Consider the following 18,428-nt stretch of genomic DNA (forward strand, 5'->3'; position numbering starts at 1 on the left):
CCCGCTGAGAGGCACGAGGGCTGTCAAGCGCTGTTACTCGCTCCTTTGCAATATAAAATGTACTGAAATACGACCGGGCGGCGTGTTTGGGCTGCGTGTTGAAAATCGGCACGTCTTTTCCATGTTCACATATTTGCTTTTGCAGTATGGATTTATAAATACGTGCCTGAAGTCTTTGGTGGTTGAAAAGTATGGTGAAGAAACGTGGGAAAAATTAAGGTAATACGTTCCCAATAAATGTGGTATATTGAAAGAAAATGCTTAGGAATTTAGCAGCGGGGGGTTATAATTTCTCGCTGGTAAATGGCAGCTGATGTGTATCTCAAGTAATTATTAGAAGTAACCAGCAGGGTAAAAGCAAGAGTTTCTTACCTTGTATCGCTTCATGGACTGATACTAATTTTTCCCAATTAATTTGTTATATCAGATAATTAAGGATGACATGTAGTCTTATAGACAATTGCGCAACAGACTCGCTGGCTCACTGTGACAATATTGAAAAGTAATTACACTGAAAAGATGTCATCCTTGATGTGAAGTCAGTTTAATTCCAGTACTTTCAGAAAAGCAGCTAAATATATCATCTTCTTTGGTTCTGTCTTTATGTTATGAGCTATATGGTATTTTCCAAGATATAAAGATATATAAACGATACTTAGATACGTATATATAATAGCCACTGAAGCCAATATAAAAAATGAGCAAGTTTTTGGTCAAGTCTGTGGAGACCCAAGAGCTTGATATTATGGCCACATTGAACGACAAGCCAGTAGACCAGAAGACAAACTAAGACTCCACTTGCTCTAGCACCCCACAGCATGATGCCCTAATCCTCGAAAGAGTTTGCCATAACAGCGTAATGTGAAATAGCAGAAATGGAGAGGTGGGCACCACCATTCAGCCATGTTAAAGCAACACTCTTAAACCATTAGGGGAAGTAGTGTGTTCCAGTATAATGCTTGAAGGAGGTTAAGGAGTGGGTTAACAGCAAACGTGATGCTTAATGAATGCCAGTTGGGTCACCCAAGCACATTTTACTTACAGCACTGCTGAGACAAAAATATTGTCTTCTCTGTTGCAGACTGCAGGCCGGAGTCCAGGATTCTTTCTTGACTTTTGAAGTTTACAAAGATGAGATCACAATGCAGCTCGTCGACAAAGCCTGCAAAATATTAGGTAGGTGTCACCGTGCTTCAAAAATGTACCATCCTGGGTCAAGCCTGAGACTGCAGCCCAGGTTTTAGTCTCCTGTGCTCTTTGGAATGCCCTCCTTATGTTGCAGATTTTCTGCGTTCACTCTTAGTCCACCTGACAGCATTTCAAGAACTTCCAAGCCTTTCTTATTCACTAAGGTATCTTTATTTTGCCAGGTGTTCCTGATGACATGGTTCTGAGAGAGTTTGGAGAGTATTTCTTTGAATTCTGTAAACGCTCAGGCTATGACCACATGCTGAGGACACTGGGTGGAAATCTCTACGAGTTCATAGAGAACCTGGATGCATTGCACAGCTACCTGTCCCTTTCTTACCAGGCAAGTTCGAGTAGTAATTACTGAGCAGGTATGGGTGGACTCCGCCAGAGTTTGCAGCCCAAGGAACAGCATCTCATAGGTGTGAATGAATAAAGGGAAAAGATGCTATAACAGGCCCTCCTCTGTTCTGAAACTGATTACTCCAAAATGTTAGGACAATTAAAAATTTTTTTTTTTTCTGAGTAATCCTCAACATTAGATATTGTTTAGTACCTTGGCTCTAATGCATCGCAGATTTTCCTTCACAGGTGAGCGTATTTGATTTTCTGTTTTTCAGCTTATTGACATTACTGCTTATTTTATTAAGACATGGGATGCTTTTGTACAAGGAATTCACCAATACTCTTTATCGAAAAAAGATATTGAGGTTTTGCTTTTGTTTGTTTTTTCCTCAGGAGATGAATGCACCGTCTTTTAGAGTAGAAAAGAATGAAGACGGATCAATGCATTTACATTACTATTCAGACAGAAGAGGTCTGTGCCATATTGTGCCAGGTAATCAGATAGAATGCAGAGTACGGATCATCTGGTAATGAAATATATATACAGAGTAATTATATATTTGCAGTTATACTTTTCTCAAATTTCAAGATCTTTTTTCAGATGAGGACTGGACATGGAATTGAAGCCTGGTAGTCACCAGACATCTGACCCTGGCATTTCCCTACTGCCTGATCACTCCTAGCTCCCAGTAGCTTCCATCAAGACTTACGATATGACAACCCAGGCCATAAGTGTCCTCCATTCCTTCTATAGAACTCCTATAGAATTCCCTTCCTGGAATAAAATTAAAAGTTTATGGTGTGCATTGTGTCTAACTGTTGATTAGTTCTCAGTGACTCATGCTCCCTAAATTATAGTGAAGTAGAAGTTATAGCTGATTTCAGGACATCCATCCATCCTGTAATACATACTCCTGCAGTACGTGCAGTCTGTAAAACTGTTATTGAGCCCTGCTCAAAACTGAATCTTTTACTGGCATTTATAGGAATCTCCTCAGTTGTACTCGTGCAAGGGTTAAACAGCTGTTAAGTCTGTAAGAAATGATCATATTCCTTTCTTTCGTAGATGCTGCTGAATTTAGCAGTTTATCAAAACTTCCCCCTTTGTCAAAACTCATTTCATATTCCTATTGAAGCACAGAAGTATTTGGAATTTCAGACAGCTTTTCATGTCATTGTCCAGTATTTTGCCTAATAGCTAAGTAAAATGAGAGGACTGATTGTGCATCTTCATGAAAGACATTTTCTTCCTTTCCAAGGAAAATATACTGCAATGACAGAAATAGATTGTTATAGCAGAATCTCTTCAGACCCCCTGCACTTTTTGGATTAATGGATATTCGTATTATTGCTATGTATGAGTATTTGGACACATTCTTCAGATATCTTGCTGAGCTGCTTCTAGGGAAAATAAGCATTTGTCATCAGACAAGGCAAAAGAAACCGTAACTTTAAAGCTTCTCTTCTGTGCACATATACTTACCACGGCAACGGTGGTAGGAAAGACATATCTCGTAGATCTGACACAGATCTTTCTTCTCTCAGAGTCCTTTGGAAAAGTGGTTTCTGAAACAGTGAAATTCCACTGTGGGCCCTCTGAAAGGGAACACAGAAAGGATTTGTTCTTGGCAACACTTTGTCTTTTTTTTCGCCTTCAGGAATCATCGGTGCAGCAGCCCTGGATTTTTTTAACATTGAGATTTCAATGGAAATAGTCAATCAAACAGAAGAAGAAGAAAGAACTGGGAAAAAAGAACATGTTGTTTTCCTTGTCACTCAAAACCCTGTATTTTCATACAAGGAAAGAAATGAATTTTCTTCCTCACCTCAATATCTCGCTGACTCTGAAAAACAAGTTGAGAACCAATGTCACAAAGAGGTATTTTAATATTAATTACCACTTTATTATTAAAATAAAAACACCCTTGAATTTCCCTTTGGATTTATTTCAACAGGACCTTGAAAAAGCCAAGAATACAATTAGAGACAGAGGAAGCTCTGTTTGTCCTGTCAAGAAAAGTCACTGGAAAACAATCAGAGGAATAATCACATTAGGAAAAGGTGAGAGATCATTCAGAGGGAGCTTGTCATCATTTCCGAGTCTCTTCAGTAAGAAAGTCAGTAAGCCTCCCTATCTTCACCCACCCATCTATTTTGAAGTTACCATTCATTTTTCCTCTGCAACTTTTCAAAACGTTTCTGGTTAAGTTTCTTTTGGTTAGACGTTGGTAATCAAAGAAAGATTGCAGATAATAAGCATGCTTAGTAATGACAGATACTTAAATGGAATATGACCTGTCACTTTTATCTCTGAAACAGGGTTTTCTTCTGAAAAGTATTCTGTAAAATGTCATTGTGTGGTACATTTGATACTTCCTTCTCATGTCACTTGGTCTAAGATGATGAATTTAAAAGTGTGTTTTCTCTTTTAATTTCCTCTGCTACCAAAAATCTACTGCTCATCTAGTAATCTCTGTTTATACCTTTATATATGTTTATAAAATGGAAGGATTTTTTCAGTTAGGATCTTTTGATTCCTCAAGAGGAGTGAGCATCCAGCTCAGTATTGTCAAGCTGTCTGGATTCTGGGAGGAGTGAAAAATTGAACTTGGTATCATCTGGTGCAATGCCACGTGCATTACAAGAGCAGATATATTGAGTAAGAAATTAATATATATTGAAAATAAAATTTTAGAGTAGCATTATTACTTAAAAAATAAAATCCTTTAACAAGAAATGCAAAAGATATCAAGGGCCAGACTTTGAAAAATGAAAAACCCACATTGACTTCCCCTGAAACAGTAAGAGGTCTGAAAGTTAGGTCTTAAATTTGTAATCTCTTTCACCGGTCTTCTAAGCGACTTGAGCATTTGTTATCAAGCAGAATTTACTAGAGTAGCCGTCATAGCCACCGTCTGGGAGAAAGAGGTGACTTGAAGTAATCATCCTCTTGGTTATTGTGGGTTATTGGAGAATCCAAGTTTATACTGTGAAGATCAAAGGCTTTGGGTGCGTCAGTCAGACGAGCCCTTTTGACTCTTTTACCCATTTTATTCATTTTACAAAAATACCTGTTTGCTCACAAGCACAACCTGCTCTGTAGATTTGTGACCATTTTGAAAAAAACTCAGGGTAAGTAAAATAGAAACCAAACAGTAATTTGGTCTTTGTACTAAGGACCGGAGTTCTTTGTATAGGAGACTGAAACCCAGATCATGCTGGGTTTTTACTCCATATGTGTTCCTTAGTAGCTAGCAAACTATATTAAATCCACTTCTGTGTACATTTTCGTGGGATATAGCTGTCTTATATTGCTATGACATCTGCAGATTCATAGAGCAGCAACATCTACAGTTGTTCATCTATTCCTATTGTTTCCACATAATTTCATGCATCTAACGCTCTGTGCTTTTTGTGTGGTTAAGTTTTAAACTCAGCCAACTCAGATTAGTTGCTAATCGGCTGTGTATTAAACTGCAGAGCATTTAGCCCAGATGAATGCACATTTCTGGACCCACACACTGTTTACTTTGTCTTCGCTCATTATGGTATAGGGTCCTGTCTCGCTGCATGATAAAAAGTAATGCTGACCGGTTTTATGAGGTGCAACCCGATTAAAAACTACACATTTATCTTGCCACAGGTAAGCTCCTGAGAGGGTTTGATCCTGTTTATCCCAAGAGCCTCTGGATTGACACAAAAACATTTTGCAATGGACTTCCCTTTCATATGGTTTTTGACAAAGAGGTAGGACGAGCATGTGGTAAGGGCCTCTAGTCTGCATAAACCTCATAGTAATTTTCGTCTGTTTTGTCTGTCCTACAGTTCACTGCTGCCTGTGCTCTGTGTACAGAGCACGCTCATTTGTGGGACTTGCAGAAGTGCTCTGTACGGAGACATGCAATAAAGGTCACTCATAACAACTGGGTTTGGATCGTTTCCGATAGGAATCTCCTTTGAATTTATCGAGATTACTGTGTCTGAAACAGCTGCAAATACGCCAACAAGGTTTATTGCAGCAGCCTATCAGTTAACAAACGCTAACAGAATTTTCTGAGGTTTCTGGCCACCTTCCCACCCTTGGATGGGCCAGAGACATGACCCATCCTTTAAGGTGTCTTTGTACTCACAGCTAGTCACCCTCTCCTCTCAGTTACTAATCTGTCCAAAGGCTTTTGTAAGGCTTTGCTGGCAACCGAGGCTCTACATGCTTCCTGAGTCTGCTCCTACACACTTTGCTGCAAAAACCCAGCTACCTACTAAATCGGGCAGCACGCAACCCCATCTAGTAGCAACTGGACCCAAAAACCTCTTCATCTTCTGGGGGAGGACTGAGTCTCCTCTCCTGTGCACGCATACTCTGCAGGAAGGGAATTGCCCTGTTTTTGGCAGGGACTGCCCCGTGTCTGGTTTCCCACCAAGCTACAGTTCCTCTTGCTGCCAGTTCTGTGCAGAGAATATTAGCTTCAGACAGGAGCAAAGAAAGGAGAAGCTGAGAATAGGACAGCAGGAGCAAGCTGAATACAGCCACTCAGGGAACATGTTTTGGCATCAGGCTGATAGAGATTCCAGACCAGATAGTCTGCTTTGTGCCACCGTCCACATTAGCCAAATTTCAGAGTTTTAAACGTTCCAAGACATCCAGTCTGCATAATTCGATAAAATGACTAGTGTGGAAAAAGGGCAAGTCCTGCACCCATTATTAGTAGCTAGGTCAGAGCTTCAATAACTCTGATGACAAGCAGTGAAGGCAAGGTGGTCATTTCTGCAGGAGTTAAGAGTTCATGTATGGTCAGCAGGCTAAAAGAGAATGACTAAACCTTTACACGGCAATGGTTAAGAGAAGGTAACCCATGGCATCCATTAGAAAATTAAAATTTGCCAAGATGGTTTATGCCACAGTTATTTTCTGTTTGTAATGCAGGACACGCTCTGGTATCTCTAATAGTCTCTTGCAGCTATGTAAGGCTATTTGTTACGCCTACACAAATGCAAGCAAGGATAACTGCAGATAGTTTTGTTTTGTTTTTAACAGTCGATAGGGAAGAGCATTTGGGTAATAACATTCCTTTCTGAGGGCTTTGTCTTGCTATGGACACTCATTCAGAGTTTTGCAGTAATACACTAATACGATAGAAACTTTGCTCAGAAATAAGCCATGTTGTATAGTAAGGCTAAGTGTGTGTACATGCATGAAGAGTGACCAGCTATAGCTTGACCTGAACCCAGGCAGGGTATGAATTATAACACATTGTTCATATTTTCTTTTTAAGCTCAGAGTGAAGCAAGCTGGGGTGAGCATTCAAAAGATTGTACCTGGCCTTCAGACCATGGGCATCTGCTTGGATCGCTATTTCAGTATTGTTCACCCAGAAGTACCCTTCGCCATCGCTAGCATTCAGAAATTCATCAACAGCCAATTTGTTTTCCAGACTAGAAGAGAGATGATGCCAGAATCATGGAAACAACGGCCAATGCTGGAGCTGAGAGGTAGTTCACTCTTTTCAACAGCATAAGTGTTCGTATTAAATCAGGAATTATGCCAGTGTTGAACTAATGCCTTTCTGTGGACTCCTGGCTTCACATAAGTCCTAATAAATGGCCTTGTCTTTGTGCAGCGAGGAGAGGATTAGATGGTTCTGTTTAGAGAAACAGTACCCTAAGGTGCTTGTAGACAAATTCTGCTATTACTTCACCAGATTTTGAAGGCTTTCAGTCAGAAATAACAACTGCACTCCCATTTGAAAAGCTTAGAAAGACGGTGGTTTTCTAATGCTGCAAACCCCACATCTTTGCAGGTCTCCTGAGTAACAGGGGCAAGGCTGAGGGAGGATTAGATTGTTTCCTGAACCACCTCTAGTCTCAGTTATTCACCGAGTCACAGAATTGACCAAACTCCAGTTGAGTTTGGAAGGGACCTCTGGAGACTGTCTAGTCCATCCCCACTCAAAGCAGGGTCAACTAGAGCATGTTACTCAGGACCATGTCTAGTTGGGTTTTGAATGTGTTCAAGGATGGAGAAATTTTTTCTTGTCCTTTTGTTGGATACCACTGAGCAACATATTTTTTACCCCCTCCTATCAGGTATTTATACATATTGATAAGCTCCCCCTGAGGCTTGTCTTCTCTAGGCTGAACAACCCCAGCTCTGTTAGCTTCTTATATGACAGATGCTCCAAGCCTTCCCAGGCCCTCCATCCATTGCTCCTTGAAAGTAGGAGTGACAGTTACTTTCTTCCAGTCCTCAGGAACCTCCCCCAGTCACCACGACTTTCAAAACTAATGGAGCGTGGCCTCGCAATCACGCTGGCCAGCTCACTCAGCATTCCTGGATGCATCACATCAGGTCTCGTGGACTTCTCTATATCCAATTTGTTTAAATGTTTACTAACCTGAACCTCCTGTGCTGATGGTAGGTCTTCATAACTCCAGACTTTTCCACTGGTCTCAGGGCCCTGGGATTCCTGAAGGGCATTTCTTATCAGCAAAGACTGAAGGAAAGAAGGCACTGAGACCTTGGACTTTTCCATATCCTTTCTCAGCAGATCACTTGCGCCATTCAGCAGCAGGCCCACATTTTCACTAGTCTTCCTTTTGATGCTCATACACCCATAGAAGCCCTTCTTCATCAACAGATGCAACTTCAGGTGGGTTTTGGCTTTTTCAACCCTGTCTCTTCCTCTGGGGTGACCTGACCCAGCTTTCACCTCCTGTATTTTTTCTTTTTCATGTTTGAGTTTAGTCAGGAGCTCCTTATTAATCCATGCAGGCCCCTGCCATGTTTGCTTGACTTACTGCACATCGGGATAGACCATTCCTGAACTTGGGAGAGGAGATCTTTGGAAATCAACCAGCTCTTCTGGAGCCGCCTTCTTTCCAAGACTGTATCCCGTGGGATTCTTCCAAGCAGATCCCTGAATGGGATGAAGTCCAGTCTCCCGAAGTCCAGGGTTGCGATCTTGCTTTTTTGCCCTGTTCTCTCCTTGGGTTCCTGCACTCCACCATCACACAGTCATTGCAGCCAAGGCCGCGCCCAGCTTTCACATCCATAGGTCTTCACTATCTGTAAGTATCAGGTCTAGCAGGACCTGCCCTCATTGGCTCATCAGTCACTTGTGTCAGGAAGTTCACCTGTGTCAGTGCCTCAGTGCACTCCAGAAACCTCCTGAATTGATTGTGCCCTGCTGTGATGTCTGTCCAGCAGAAATCGAAGTAGCTCAAGTCCACCATGAGGCTTCCCCCACTTGGCTTAAGAAGGTCTCATCTACTTTATCTTCCTGAGCAGGGCATCTGTAGCAGACACCCATCACAATGTCACCCACATTGGTCTGCCCTCTAATCCTTATCTCAAAGCTCTCAGCTGGCTCATCATCCAGCCCTTGGCAGAGCTCCATGCATTTCCCTTGCTCCCTCACATAAAAGGCAGCTCCCCTCCTTGCCTTCCTGTCCTTCCTAAAGAGTCATCCCGTTCAACCTTAGCAGTACCCCAGGTGTGTGAACTACCTCACCCAGTCTCTATGAGCCCAATGACATGGTAGCCCTGGAACTGCACACAGACCTCTAGTTCCTCCTGGGTTTTCCCCATGCTGTGCACATGCGCATACAGGCACCTCAGAAAGGTGCCCAGTCATGCCCATTTCACAGAAAAGGTACAAGGGTTTCCCCCATAATGCTGCCCTATGTGTTTTTCTTTGCAGAGTTTAGAACCAAATGTATAACGTAAGGCGTTGCTCTGGGGCGATCCCTGTCACATGGTTGTATTGTCACTCTTGGCTTTGGTTGGGATCCAATGCCAGTCGCCCTGCGGATCTCCCCAGCCCTCAGCTATGGCCTTCTGCTTCACTGGGGACCTGTGGAAGGGTCACAATGCCAGCCCTCAGAGCCAGCTTCTGCCCGTGGAGCTACCGGGCTCAGCATGGAGATGCACTGACCTGTGTAAAAAATATCTGTCCAGGTCTCACCTCCCCAGAGCTCTCCACACCACCCTATGCGCCCCACACAGAATCGCCTTGCACTGCTAAGAATTTTCTTTGCCAAAGAAATTACTGCGTTGTACGTGGAACATGCCCAGCCGCCCAGCACGGGCAACGCCAGATCCCAGATTTTGGGTTGCATCTTTGGCACGTACAGGCGATAACGAAAGGGGGGTGAGCATCCCCGCAGCAACGCACCGCTCCCCGTCTGCCGGGCGAGGGGCGGGCAGGGGCAGGGACGAGGGACATGCTTAGAGACCAAGTCCCGATAACATCGCTCCAGCTGGAGGAAGAAATGGTTCCCCCCGCGCCTCCATCCATTTTGATTCCTAAAATGTGAGTACATGATTCATTCTTAATTTATGCCTTTGAGGGGAGTTGTTTGCTACTGGCTGGGTTTCAAAGGTGGATAAAAATAGATTAGTTAGCTGCGTTTTTATTTTTTGTAGTCGCATTTTCAGATTCTGATTTATCTTCACCCCCCAATGTTACATAAAAGTTTACCAGTTAAAATTATTTTAGCAAAGAAGATATTTTATTTGCTTTTTTTTTTTTTTTACTGAGAGGCATGAGTATGGAATGATTCTCTGATTTCTGTAATTAACTATGATATTTGGTTTAACTGTTCTGTGACCTCAATTTTGCATCTCTGAACTATATAATATGACCTAATTTTCCCTTCTCTCCTTTCACTTTTACATAAATGAATGTCAAATCTGGTATTCCTTAGATTCAGAAAAAATTAAGAGTTTAGGGAGACCTTGAAAAAAGGATGTTACCAAAACAAGGAACTTTAACTAGTCAACAGGTACAATTTTACTTCCTCTTATGCTGTCGGGGTTAATTCACGTGGTATGTCTGACGTTCCAATCCTCTTAGTTTCCAAGCTGTTTATCCAGTTGCTCTGGGGATGGGGTGAGAGAGAAAGAAATAGTAATTCCTAGATTGTGTTCAGAAACCAAGGAAACTTATGAAGCAAAGAAAGAATAATAATTATAAAAAAAAATTTAAAAAATCAAACCCATAACCCAATCTCAAAAAAGAAAACAAAAACTCAATCCCCCACCAAAAATCCCTTCTACCTTTCAGGCATTTTTGTACCTGCTTATTTACATGATCATAGTGACTGAAGGTTCCGGCTTCCACATCCAGCTTCCAGGAAGGAAGGAAGGCTCCGTTGACTTTACTGGGGCCACATATTACCCACCGTGAAATTAAACTTTAAATGTTTCGCTTAATCATTGTGAGCCTCAGTTCCCCTGTGCGTGATGCTGACTGACTGGCTCCAGGAACAGCTCAAGGACTAGTAGCAGAGGAGAGATACTGCGAGCACGGGGTCCTCGTGAAGAGAAGGGACCTGAAGCACGGTTGGGCTCTGCCCAGCAGTTGCAATGAGTGAGCGACTGCTTTCTGGGTCCTGAAACTTTTTTATTTGCTTAGTGTACCTCCTCCAAACAAGCCCACCTCTAATTCTAGGAAGCAGAGTAATTCCTGTGATGACCCAGACCCTACAAAAAGCCACTGTCCTTAGAACTCATCCCCTAAAATTAACATCAGTAATACTGAGCATCACGTGAAAGTCCAAGCTGCTGAAAACTCTTGCTGACTCTTGTTTCGAACAGGCCAGATGATCTGGATGGAGTCCCTGCAGTGCATGCTGTACCTCTGCTCACCCTTGCTTCGCACCTTGCATGAACTGGAGGAGCGACAGATGCATATTGCAGACATTGCGCCTCACGACGTGACCAGGGATTTGATTCTTCTCAATCAGCAGCGACTGGCAGAGATGGAGCTCTCTAACCAGCTGGAGAGGAAGAAGGAAGAACTGCGGATACTGTCAAAGCACCTGGAGGAAGAGAAGAAAAAGACTGAAGCTCTGCTCTACGCCATGCTTCCTCAGCACGTGGCCAACCAGCTGAAAGAGGGGAAGCGAGTTGAGGCAGGTGAATGAACGGGATGCGTTCGCGATGCGCGATTCACGCACCAGCTGATGGTGGTAGAGAGACTGGGGTGCTGGCACAGCCCCATTGCCGCTGTTGTGGAGTACATTCTCTGTTTGGTGACATTCATGGTAGGAGGAGGACCACAGACCCTTAATCTCAGTGGTAATAAAGATTAGACTATTCTTTCAAACAAAGCTTTGGAAACTATTTGCCAAAACTGTTCCCTAGGAGGTGAAAGGTGGTAGCAGCTGCCCATTCGGGGAACAGCATTCAGTGTTGCAACAGTAAACTGAGATTCTGTTTTTAACATGGGTATACAGGGAAATGTGGGCTCGAAAAGGAATAAAGAAATTGATCTGTCTTAGAAAATTCTCTTAGTTCCTCTATGCTATCTATAAACGTAGAATCATCATGATTCCCACTGTTATTAAGGATAGCGAGTAAGAATATGCTTAAATTCCCTTTAGTAAGCACATATATGACGTTAGGGGTCAAGAGCTAAGCATATCCTGAATATGGATGGACAAAGGGATGTATTCAGATGTCTGGATTGTTTGAGATGTGCAACGATTCTTACATTTGATATACTCTTGTATCGATATCTCTCGTTCATATCAGCATCCGTATATAAGTATTACAACTGATAGGTCATGTTTCCTAAAAGAATGACGAGAAAGTAATCTTTGCAAACAGGTCTCAAACAGACGGCATGATTGTCCAGCCACTACAACTACTTACTACTGGTCTTTCTGCTCACAGGAGAGTTCAAGGAGTGCACTATATTGTTCAGTGATGTTGTGACCTTTACCAACATTTGTGCCCAATGTGAGCCTATTCAGATAGTTCTCATGTTAAATTCAATGTACCTGCGATTTGACAGACTGACCACAGTGCACGATGTGTACAAGGTATGTACTGATCGATAAAGGCTGTAGAAATAGTTTGAAAAAAGGTCGTCTTGTTGTTGTTTTGGTTTTTAGTTTTTAAATACACTTAAATCCTCTCCCCCCCAGCACGATTTTTGATAAACCATAAAGTATTGCATATTTGTAGTGGCCATACAGAGAATCTAAAAAGCAGGCAGAGTTGCGATTAAATACATTTAAAATTTTCGGACAGGAATGTAACATACAATCATGGGCTAGAGACTCTTTCCACAACACTAACACCAGAATGGCTGTTCTTTCACACGTGTCTCTCTCTCCTCTCTCTCAAATGCCTACCCAGCATGACAGGATATCTTAGTTGATGGACCAATTTGAATAATTTTCCTAGCTTTTATTCCAACCTGTTGTAAATAGGTCACTATGTCTTTTAAGTGTCTCCTTTGGTGGGAAATAACCTATAAACAATACACAGATAATAGCTAGACTTTGTTTTGCTTCATGAAGATCTTAGGTATAGATCTCCTGCTGACCCCGAAGAGCACTGATCAGATCTAGACTGTAATGCACATGTTGTCTCCAAACTGTGCTGGAAGGATCAGAGCCCTGCTTGACATATAATAATAGCGTTATTGACATCTCCAGAGCTACCCAGATTTGACGAGCTGACGAGCAGGTCCCAAGTTTCTGTCTGTCCCCACCCCAGCACATTAAATATTTAGGAAGGCAGAAATAGTAAAGGGTGAAATCCAAATCCCATTCATTCCTCGCTCAGGCAAGGCATGCAGTTCATCCCGCAATAAATTGTACTGGGAAATCAGAAGTATTTCTGCCTTGGCAAGGAAACTGTATTCAATAATTGAAGCATCCAGGATATGGCCCACAGATTTTAGGATAAATTAGCATCATATTCTATCTAAATCATCCATCATGAGTAAATTATCTGTCACTATAATAATCTCCTTTTGATGCCTGCATATATCTCCTATTAATATTGAAGGAGGTTACTAGGGTGCGGAGAGGGAGGACGAGATTACTGTTTCAGGGAACTGAGAAAGACATGAAAAATTGACATTGATCAAAGAAACTTGGCCCAAGCTTATAAACATCTGAAGTTATGAATAAATCTTGTTAAATTAAATCTCCTACCACAGCTGAAAAATAATTAGGGTATCTATTTGCATTAGTAGCTTTTTACAGTTGTTTTTAATTTGTTACAGAAAATGACTGGCATTACTTTGGGGTTGGCTATCTGATAGAAGGCATGTACAGGAACACATTTTTTGAGACTAATGTGCTGAACAGTTTTAAGTCACTATGTTAATGAACAAACCCTAAGATGAAATTATGTTCCCGCTCTCCTGTTTGTGTTCATTTTTAAGAAATCCAATTAATCTAATTTAAACTGATCTCTTATTTACTGATGGTAAATGTAACAATGAAGTCTCATAAGAACAATTTAGAAAATTTCCTTACTGTGGAGCAGTCTTTTACAGTGAATTTTAAACATTTGAGAATTCTCAAATTCTATTCTTAGCCAAATCTCTGGTACAGGGACGACTCCCCGAGTATTTATCAGGTGCCTTATCATGCACTTCAAAGAGACTCGGTGCCTGAAGGAGGACGAACCCTTCAGCATTTGTCTCACAGGCTGCAGCATGTTGTGGGAAAGCAGCTGGTTGTAAGGAAGGATGCTCCCAAACTGCTTAGTCCACACTTCGTGTTCTCCGACACCCTGGAGGTTGCAGGTTTCTTGATTTCATGTGAACCCCTTAGTAATAATCAACAGTGAATAGACTCCCTTGATTGATTGTGACTTTCTGAAAAAGAAATATCTTTTAAAAAAGAAATATGCTTTTAACACCAATTGTGAATTAGAGCTAATTAATAGCATTCAGCTATCGGATAACCTCCTGGCTTGGGAGTCTGTGCCTGGGGATAGCTCTTTGCATGTAGGTCTGCCCTGGGTAAGAGGAAGGCAAAATAGCCGACACTCGCACAGCATCCCTTACTCCTTAGGGTCTCTCACACTGACATCGAAAATGGGTCAAGTAAGCACGGACAGAATGCATTGAAATTTTTAGCGTGGAGGCAAGGAGAAGATCCCCATCTCGAGGAAACTCACACATGCTAGAGCTTTGTACTCATTGGAAACATCTTTTAGAAGAAAGGGGGGGTTGGTGCAGGAGCCCCAGACAGCAAGGCACTAACCTGAGCAAGGTATCTATGGCATGCTCATACGCTCGTCCCTCTCAATTAAAGGTGGAGACAATTGGAGATGCCTATATGGTGGTAGGCGGGGTCCCTGTGCCCGTGCCCACTCACGCTGAGCGAGTTGCTAACTTCGCCCTGGGGATGATAGTAGCAGCCAAAGGAGTACAGAACCCAGTTTCTGGGAATCCTATCCAAGTAAGTTGTCAATGCAAAGACGCACGTCTGTCTGTCTGCTTCTTGGGTTGGGCTTCTGGTTAATGTGTTGCAGTAGGACATCAAAGAGCTTCTTCTGACTCCTCTGTGACTTTGGGCAAGGCCCACATGGGTACATTTTCACGAAGAGCCTCTCCCTGTGGCTATTTGATATTTTACTGGTGTCCAGTGTTGTGATAGGATGAACTTTTAGGTGGCTGGATAGCATTAAGAAAGGTGCTAAATAACAAGTGACATTTCTGGGGGGTGTTTTATGTCTTTGTAAAGATTAGAGTTGGGATCCATACAGGTCCTGTCTTGGCTGGAGTTGTTGGAGAAAAGATGCCTCGTTATTGCTTGTTTGGAGACACGGTGAATATAGCTTCCCGGATGGAGAGTCACGGCGTGCCAAGTAAAATTCATCTCAGCTCCAGTGCCTATCAGTGAGTAACTGTGATGGGAACTTTGCCTTTTAAAAGCTGTGCTAAAAAACACTGCCTTGACAGCTGCAGCTTTCAGTGTAGGTGATGCTTGTCCTAGTCATGGATTTAGGCAGCTTACTTATAAAGAAAAATCACAGCTTGCAGAGAGTTTTATTTGTTCTGATTATTTCAAATGCAGTTGTATAGGGAGACAGAGGTTTGAGAGTCTCAACAGACTTCCCTAGAAAGCAAAATATGGGAAAAAAATAATCGTGATTGTTTGTTTGGAAGTACCGATAGGGTGATGTAGATGATAGAAAGACTGTCAGAACATTTAAGTTGACATCCTGCGTAACAAAAGCTTTAAAATCTCTCTGATTTCACATAACAACGTGTGGCAAAACAGTTTTATTTGCACTTACTAAGGATTAACTGCATAAAACACTATCCTATTCATGCAGTGAGTAATTTACTTTCCTAAAACTCATGTCACTAAAAATTAAATACTACATTTTCAAGAATTTATGTATGCATAAAATATGTATGCAAGAGGTGGAAGTGAAGACAAGCTACAAAGGAGGAGTACAAAAACGTTGTCTGGGCACATAGGAATTATAGTAGGAAAGCCAGAGCTCAACTAGCATTGAAACGGGCAAGGAAGGTTCAAAGGCAGTAGGAGGAGCTTCTGCTATGTTGGCAGAAAAGTATAAACGGAAATGTGGACCTGCTGTGGCAGGTGATTTAGTGACAGTGCCCCAATAAAGGCTGAGTTACTCAAGGCCTCTCTTGCCTCAGTCTTCACTGACGAGGTTCGAGGTCCCTGCACCTAGAGTCAGGGCTCAAGGAACAGCTGAAGTACCAGTATTGGAAGAGGATCGGAATAGGTCTTCTGAGAAATCTCAATCTATAGAAGCATATAGGAGCAGATAGGATGCCTCCAAAGGTAATGAGAGAGCTGGGCGGTGGCATTACAGTGCTGCTGACTGTCATCTTTGGAAGGTCATGAAGACCAGCAGTGCAGCAACTGAAGAAAGCCAGATGTTACAGCTACCTGAAAAATGTCAAGGAGGACAGGCTGGGGAATCACAGACTGGTCAGCCTCATGTTAGTCCCAGTGAAAATCAAGTCGTCTTGGAAGCCATTTTTGGACACATGAAGAAGGCAATCGCCAATAGCCAGTCTGGATTTACCAGGAGTAAATCATGCTTGAGGAACCTGATTGCCTTCTCTGATGAAATGACTAGACAGAACAGATAGTGGCTGCCTCAGTTCTTAATTTCTGTTTACTGGTCAGTAAGAACCCTCCACCGTACTGAAGTATTTGACTATGTGACCCATTGATTTTTGATCAGGCCGTATGTGTAAAGCTATAAAAGCACAGCAGGCTTGAATAAACAGTTGAAACAAACCCTCATTTGTTCATGGACCAATACTGTTTTTCCCGAACTGTTGTGATTTGATTACTTAGATTACAATAGCTCTTCTAAAACATCAGTGTCATTTTTGCTCATCTTGAATTTTACGTGTCATTTTGCTTCTGATATTTTAGATGCCTAAAATACAAGAATTTTGAGATGACCGAAAGAGGAGAAATAGAAGTAAAAGGCAAAGGGAAAATGCACACATACTTCCTCATTAGAAATAAAACTGCAACTGAGAACGAGATTATGGGAAGGCCAGTGAAAGACTTAGATTCCGGCCATGAATCTGTTCAGTCCTTTCAAGAAGGCAGGACTGAAACAATACCAAGTTGTCATCAGCCAGGTAGAGTCAACTCAACATATCTTTCCCTCCTTGAACAAACGAACGTTAATACAACTCTCTTAAATATCCTTTTCTGTTCTTTTTTCAGCTACTCAGACTCAGCCAGAGAAGGACCAGACCACAGCCATTGCAATGAAGTATACTGATGGCCCCACAGATGCACAAAACAGCCTCAAAAGAAGAAATCAGACGAAAACTACAGATTTAACAGGTAGTTATTTAGTTATTATCTGGCAAAGACAACAGAATTAGGAAGTAATTGAGACTGAATCTTGCAGGTTTGTTGTATTCCTCTTCTGGGTAACTATTGTTTCACTCAAGCCAGAAATTCATGCCAACATATCCATGTTGGTGAAACTAACCATTCTGCACACTGTTTAGGGCCAAGCACACTCACCTTCAGAGCAATCCCGGGTGTTAATTGTGCACTAGGGAGAAAGAAGCTGACATGGCTGTCACACCCCAGTGTCCTTCTGGCAGTGCATACAGAACTGGTGAACGTTAGACAGCTCTGCGCGTGGACAGTCCCAGTTGTTCATGTACACATCTTTTCCTAGAAAAGCTGTCATTATTTGTGGGCACGGGGAAGCCCTTATTGACTCAAGCCTGAGAAGCAGAGACCTCACTGGCCGTGCAGCCTGGCAGTCCTCAAGCCAGTCGCCTGCAGGAGTCGGAAGGATTTATTGCCATGCCCATGTTCTGTGACCAAAATTCATTCTCCAGTATGAGAATGAATCAGCTACTTCAAAGAGAGATGATGGATTTGATGCCATAACAGCCTAATCTAATGCAGCAAGTCTTGTAATTCTATTTATGTGTTTTGTGGATTTTATACAGACTAAATATGTTGTCACTGATTAGTAGAAAATACCGTAGTCCCTTCCCTCCCACCTGCTTAGATGTGGTAGTTAATCTAGTATACGGTGTGCTGGCAAGCACAAACCTCTACGGTCATTAACAACTCACGCTGAAGGAGTGTTTCCTTTCAGGCAAAACTTATGATTCCAGAAGTGATGGGAGTCTCCATGGCAACCAGCACGCAGATGATCGTCCTTGTCCTCTAAACCGGGGAAGAGTCAAACCTTCTACTGAAGAGCCACAGATTAGAAACGTTCGCTCTAATTTTTGCATTTTACTCTAAGTTTCTTACTTTTTACATTAAACAGAGCAATTTTATTATGATTTAGTGCATTTCGCTGTTGTGGGACTGATTTTGTATGTCAAGTACCATGTGATTTTGTAAAAAAAGAAAACAAAACCAACACAAAACCCAAGAAAAAACAGAAAAAAGAAATTTCATCACAGTTTTCAGCAAAAAGAAAACAATAGAGGATTTTTTTTTTTTTTAGTCAATCTACACATGCCATCTAATACTCGCACTGGAGAAGGAAACCACCGCAAGATGCTTTGAAGACATATTTTTCAGCCTTTGCTGTGTCTTTGAATACCCCTGTGTAAACGTCACTTTTTGGTATCTCATGCAGCAATTGAGAAAGAGGTGAC

General features: G+C 42.0%; 1 protein-coding gene across 1 annotated transcript; it reads left to right on the plus strand.

Moving 5' to 3' along the window:
* The first annotated feature begins 121 nt into the window (after nucleotides 1–121).
* On the plus strand, nucleotides 122–18,066 carry LOC104627983 (guanylate cyclase soluble subunit beta-2-like). The gene is made up of 15 exons (XM_010296409.1): nucleotides 122–219; nucleotides 1,082–1,176; nucleotides 1,371–1,531; nucleotides 1,927–2,026; nucleotides 3,192–3,412; nucleotides 3,489–3,594; nucleotides 5,177–5,280; nucleotides 6,807–7,023; nucleotides 11,129–11,449; nucleotides 12,209–12,357; nucleotides 14,596–14,742; nucleotides 15,028–15,182; nucleotides 16,711–16,925; nucleotides 17,014–17,136; nucleotides 17,915–18,066. Exons 1-15 carry the CDS (start codon nucleotides 122–124, stop codon nucleotides 18,064–18,066), a joined length of 2,364 nt encoding a protein of 787 aa, XP_010294711.1.
* The last annotated feature ends 362 nt before the right edge of the window (nucleotides 18,067–18,428 follow it).

The sequence above is a fragment of the Phaethon lepturus genome, unplaced genomic scaffold (genome assembly GCF_000687285.1).
Source record: "Phaethon lepturus isolate BGI_N335 unplaced genomic scaffold, ASM68728v1 scaffold29760, whole genome shotgun sequence".
Lineage (NCBI taxonomy): Eukaryota > Metazoa > Chordata > Aves > Phaethontiformes > Phaethontidae > Phaethon > Phaethon lepturus.

Excerpts from the sequence above, each read along its gene's own strand:
- LOC104627983 (XM_010296409.1), top strand. The coding sequence starts at position 122 with ATGTTCACATATTTGCTTTTGCAGTATGGATTTATAAATACGTGCCTG. Across the intron at positions 3,413-3,488 it reads AGAACCAATGTCACAAAGAG|GACCTTGAAAAAGCCAAGAA; the intron begins GTATTTTAATAT and ends TTATTTCAACAG. Across the intron at positions 5,281-6,806 it reads ATATGGTTTTTGACAAAGAG|CTCAGAGTGAAGCAAGCTGG; the intron begins GTAGGACGAGCA and ends TTTCTTTTTAAG.